The sequence below is a fragment of the Mangifera indica genome, chromosome 1, assembly GCF_011075055.1.
Source record: "Mangifera indica cultivar Alphonso chromosome 1, CATAS_Mindica_2.1, whole genome shotgun sequence".
NCBI classification, from domain to species: Eukaryota; Viridiplantae; Streptophyta; class Magnoliopsida; order Sapindales; family Anacardiaceae; genus Mangifera; species Mangifera indica.
Window position 1 is genome coordinate 9389753 of NC_058137.1, and position 6204 is coordinate 9395956.

At 36.4% G+C, this 6204-nt stretch overlaps 1 protein-coding gene across 1 annotated transcript; it reads right to left on the reverse strand.

Annotated features, from left to right (window-relative positions):
- Positions 1–449: 449 nt before the first annotated feature.
- LOC123194304 (fasciclin-like arabinogalactan protein 21) lies at positions 450–1943 on the reverse strand. The gene has a single exon (XM_044607479.1). The coding sequence runs from the start codon at positions 1935–1937 to the stop codon at positions 627–629; it is 1311 nt and encodes a 436-aa protein (XP_044463414.1). The 5' UTR covers positions 1938–1943; the 3' UTR covers positions 450–626.
- Between the last annotated feature and the right edge of the window lie 4261 nt (positions 1944–6204).

Here is a 6204-nt window from a genome sequence, read left to right on the forward strand (position 1 = left end):
ATAATCTGGTATTCATCTTTAAGTCTTGAACCTGAGGAAGCCTATTAGACGGCCCATCTCCTGCTTCGTCCTTTTTTTTTTTTAACAAAAATCTTTCTAATTCACATTGTACGTAAGAGGTCTACTCACTTAATATTATTTTGGGTCTTAATGAAAAGATCATTCACCAATTTTATTTCTACAGCCTGGAACATATTTATACCACGCTCATTATGGGATGCAAAGAGAAGCTGGTCTATAAGGATCCATTCGGGTAACCCCAGAAAGACCTGAACCACTTGCCTATGATTATGATCGAAGCATCATCCTGAACGAATGGTACCGCGAAAGCACTTATGAACCACTGTCTTCTCCTTCCCAAAATTCCAATGGGTTGGAGAGCCTCAGGAACTTGATTTGTTGCTTGAGCTAACCATGATTAATGAAATTGTTAAGATATTTAAATCTAAAAAAAATATTACCATAATGAAGCACATCAAACTACAGATTTTATTCATAAAAACATTGAGAGCCATTAGCAAAAGACCGTACAAGCAGCAGTACAGTTAGGGCTCGTCACCCTCTCCTGACTCAAGAGTCAACAGTTGACTAACACGCTGACTAAGCAGTAAAACGATATGTCGTCATCACAACATATGGTGATCTTCGATCTCAACCGTTGGTTTCTTATTATCGATCTTGGAAACTGGCGGAGCCATACCACAACCTCCTTCCTGCTCCTCCGTCGCCGAGCATGCACCCTCACCGAAATGATCTCCACCGTCTGATGCTCCAAAGCCACTGGTTCCCATCGCCACATGATCGTACAAGTCTGCCTTATGATGGAGATGCGGGAACGGCAAGAAAACACTGTGGATTATGATCTTCAAGTTTCGTATCACATCAGGAACTCTCACTCTCACGTAGTTAATCCTCAAAGGAGCTGCCGTAACTCCGACACCGTCTCCGGCAGTTGTGATTACCAGGGACTCACCTCTCACCAGAGTCGGCAACGTTGTCCCCACTGGCAACTTCTCGAGCTCACCAACGGTTAAATAATGATTCGGCACGATGTGAAATCGGATATTACTGATATACGTGTAAGATCCAGAGAAAATCGCCACGTCATCAAGAGCGAACACGGTCATGTTGTTGAGCATGACGAGCTCTGCATACTTCACCTTGAAGGCCAGCGAGAGAATGCTGAAGCCGTTGTTGCGGAGGCGGAGCATCGCATCGCGTAACATCCACCGCATGATCGACGGCTGGTTCTGAAACACGTGGTTGTCGTTGATCATCTGGTTCTGATGGTAATGATTATTCTGGAACGAGAGCGACGTCATCCGTTCCACGTCACAGGATAATGGCGAGAGAGGCGAGATGTAGCCTTGGATGCCGTGAACTATCACGAGGCCGTTATTGAAGAGGTCCGGATGAGTGATCTCAACGCCGGACACGAAGAGTTTGGAAACGGTGTCGTTCTGCTGTTTGGTTGAAGTGACCGTGATGCAGCGGCCGGGGGATAGGGTTTCTATTTTGGTTCCGAAGGCGAGTTTGCGGAGATAGTCGGCGGTGAAGAGGCCAGGGATTAGGTGTTCGCGGAGGAGCGAGGGAATGGAGCATGAGATGCACGTGCGGAGTGAGGAATCGGAGGCAGCAAAGAGTGTGGAGGGACCGGACCAAGTAGTGGATGCTGAGGAGGCATCCGCATTGATGGAGAGAGAGGGAGACGCCGTGGCTAGCTCATTGAAGCCAAGGTGAGAGAGGATCGGTGCGAGGAGAGCCGTGTGTGAGAAAAACGATGCCTGGTCGGTAAGGTCTAGTGGAGGCTGTGGCGGTTGCTGAGGTGGTGAATGGGTAGTGGTGGTGGAGGGGAAGAGAAATTCGAGGTCGTTAACGGCGGTGGTTTGGGAGATTGAGAGGAGAGAGAGAGCGACGATGATGTAGAGAGTGGCCATCTGAGAGAAATGAAAACGCTAGCGAGGAGATGGGAGTGAGTGAAAATTTATATGCAGGAGAAGAAGGTGGAGGGCACGAGGAGTGTTGAGCGCGTAAGGAAGGAGAATTTTGAAATGAGGGTTGCGTGGGTTTGTTAGGGGAGTGGTGGAATCTTGATTCTGTTAGTTTTGGCGGGGTGAAACACCAGTTATTCATCTGGGAGGTATGCTTGGTCCAGTCATTTTAAGAGGAAATTTTAATGGAATTTCACTGAGGGATATGTCACTACTTCATTGGCTGCACTAACCGGGTGGAATGACAACAGCTAGTACCCAGTGTAGACAAGACTTTCTTCATCATCACTGCCAATATTCTTTCGACTGAAAAAGGAATTATTTCCCCCTCAAGTTTTATCCAAATTTAGAAGGATACCCATAATAGTTAAAAAATTAAATACCAATTTAAATTAAATCTTGTTAGACTTTTTAATTAGAAACAGAGTTAAAATTGCTGTTTTATCATTAAATTCTAAAAATTTATATTATTTCCCATCTTTATTGTAGAAAATTAATAATTTCTCCTATGAGTAAATTTTAAGAATTTCATTTTTCCTCTTCCATATTTCTAGGTTTCATCTCTTGTGACTTAAGGAATCTGGCTACTAATCTTTTTTGATGAAGGATGACCCTTTGTCATTCATATTAGAAAGATATTTTGTTATCTTTCATTGTCTAGACGATACAATAAAACATTGTCCTTCATCGTCTGGACGACGCGATGAAACATCATCTTTTGTTACGTTTTCCAAATCTAGACAACGACCATCGTCCTTTATAGTAATGGGTGGTAGTCATCTTTCATGGTTGGATCTAAAAACTAAGTGGAAAGCACAGACTATCGATTAGAATGGTGATGGCAAGAGAAGGGAAACAAACCTTAGGGGTGAAATGTTGACTTTTCAAATTTTAAAAATGGGGTGAGGGGGGAATGATATTATTTTTTAGGATTTTCGTGTTTAATAGCAAAATAACAATTTTATCCTTACCTATAATTAAATTTTTTAATAAAAATTAACTTATGAGTAGGTATTTGAATTTTTAAACTTTCATAAATGTGTTTTTAAGATTTGGTTAAAATTTATGTGGGAAATTGCCCTTTGGCCTATAAATAAATTTCCTTATTTCATCTCCTCGTTTAAGTGTCATTCTTATTTTTAATTAATTAGTCGCTAGTCTTTATCATCTTCTTATTATTGGGCTCTTACTCAATTTTAAAAATAATTGACTAGTCAATAAAATATCAAGATTCGTTATTAAGAAAAGATGTGGTTTGATTGATACAACTCATGAAATTTTACTCTCATCGTGGAAAAATTAATTAAAATAGGCAAATATGCTATCATTTATACGTTTTAGACTAACCTTTGTACTTTTTACTATTATAAGTAAACTCATATTTTTATTCTAATAATACCATTTTTTTCACTCCACTTAACTAATCTTCTCTCGCCGTTTTCAATACTCCTCTTTATAACACTTTAACGACAATATATTCTAGTTGTTTTGTTTTTCATTCATCATTATCATATACCAAACAAGTTTCTTTTATATAAATGGCAATTTATATTAAAAAAAACTATGAACCAAATAACTTTTCTTTATATAAAAGTAAAAAACTTTAATGATGATTTTTGATAGAGGTTGATTTTTTTTTTTGTTAAATACTTACATTATTTTTACAGTCAATAGTTTTGGTGTCTAGCTCTAAGAAAAATGGAAATCGTTATATTTTTTGGTAAATTACAAGATTGGCAAGGTCTACATTTGTGGGGTTTGCGCATGCATAGTTTGTGTTTGCATAGTTACCGTTTGCATGGTTTACATTTAGGTGGGTTTGCATTTGCATGGTTTACGTTTGCGTAGTTTTCTGTTTTCTCTCTCTTCGAAGTTTTTGTTTCTGTTTATGGTTGTTTTGTTTCTAGATTACTTAATTAATTAAAATTTTGTGTGTGTAAGAAAAATGGGTAAGCTAATATATTTGCTTGGATATGGTGGATATTGGATTAATGAAGGTGATAACAGTTTAAAATATATTGGTGGAGTTCAGACATTTGTATCAATCAATAAAAAAATAAATTATGATGGATTTGTAAAAGCAGTATATTCTCGTTTGTGCATTAATCAAAGTTATAATATTGTAAAAATTTATATGCAAAATCCAACCACCTACAGTGATGTACCATTTTGTTAAAGGATGATTTTGATATTCAGATTATAATGAGGTTATCTAAGACACATAAAAGGGATTTGTTATTTCTTATAGTGTTTACAAGGCCTACAGAAGTCAGAACCAATATACAATAACAGCAAACGGAACCATAACTAGGAGTTCAATCATTTGAAGCCATGGATGATGAGGTTAACTCTTTGGATAAAATATATGTTGAGACATAACTAGAAAGTATGTTTGAAGGTGATGGTGTTGAGGTTAGGATACCTGATGAAATAGTAAGGCAGTAAGACCTTTTGCGGGGTACACCAAAGAGATGTTATGATATGGGTAATGTTCCAATAGATAATTTTGAATCAAATGAAGAAGAATATGATGGTTATGATGATTATGATGATTGGGGTGATGATATTGGTGATGACGAAGGTGATGATAGAAGTGGTAGTGATAATGGTGGTGATGATAGAAGTGGTAGTGATAATGGTAGTGATGATGATGGTGAAAAAAGAGATTATAACAAGGGTAGTCATGAAGCAGGGTTTTGACCAAATGGGTTAGTTGTGATAATGTGTTGGTTATTTTTATTTTTATTTGTTGTATTATAAACTTGTTAAATATTTAATGGTTATAATACTATATTTTAATATTTTAAAAAAAATTTGGCATAGTCTCTCTTATATTATTTCCATTATTCATTGTATATCTTATTTATGTTTATATTGTATTTAAAAACACATTCCAATAAGTATATTCAATCAACCCAAATTTCGTTTCATAGCATGATAAATTAACATGATAACATAATAAGCAAGAATATAAATATACATTAACCATTAACCATGCAACAATAAAATTAATAAATATACATCGAACATAAAGTACTAAAATAATAATAATACAATGTATATAAACATCGTATATCAATCATTGCATCTGTGAGAAAAAATCTTAGACGCGATCATCTTATGCAATGAACAGAGTCTTTGGGTGCATAGTCAAATGGGCGACCAGTGGCTAAGTAGTCTATCATCATAAGTGTAAAGACTCCACAATTACCTGAGGTTATGCCCTACTGTGGAACATTGATACATAGTGCAAGCATGAACAACTCCATGTTTAGGTCTTCACCCCTAACCTCCTAGTAGTTAGTGGCATTAATGATAGACAAGAGGTGTTGATATCATGCTATCATCTTGATAAACCTATCCATGGAAGTTATGAAGTTAATTAAAGAGTCGTATATAGCCAAAGTTCACACTTTGAGGTCAATTTCACTATACACCTAATGTTGACAATTGTAATTTATAAGAATGTATACCTATAAAAACAATAACCAAAAGTTAGTATAAAATAATCATAATTGAAAATGTGTTAGCATTTGTAAAATGTTGAACATATGTACTATGTCAACTTTCGCCCATGGGATGTATCCTATATCTTTTGCCTGATCTAACACCTGTTGACTTATTCCTTCAATGGGATCTAGTAATAGTCGAGGCCATTGAAATTTTTCTTGGCCAGTCATATCCTAATCCTATAAAATATGTGGTAATCAACCATTGAAGAACGTATCAACACATATCCAATTAGCAACTAGGTACGAATGACACAATATAACTAAGTAATTATCCATATACTGAAAATACAACAAAAACATAGATTATAATTATATTGTTAATAATAACAACATTGTATAAATATAATATATGTTGATAACTTAGTCCTCTCATCTGTTAGCCACTTGTTTTCTATGCAAATCTAATCCCACGAGTCAAGGTTTTTATAAGGGCCATGCAAATAAGTTAATGTTGTGTCATTACTAGTAGCATTATTATACCACTACCCAAAATTGATGTATATTCATTGGTTTCCTTCTCGTGACCGGCGTTGTCTCATAGGATCTATAAACAAGTTGAGTAGTGGCTACCCTTTTTTGATAATTCTGCTCTGTAATGTTTTTCGGGTACTCGATCGCGGTTTTATTGGTGTCTTTACAGGTCCGCACTCAATGGCCACCTCATATGCATCTTGATATCTAACTGTATCATTATCACGTGG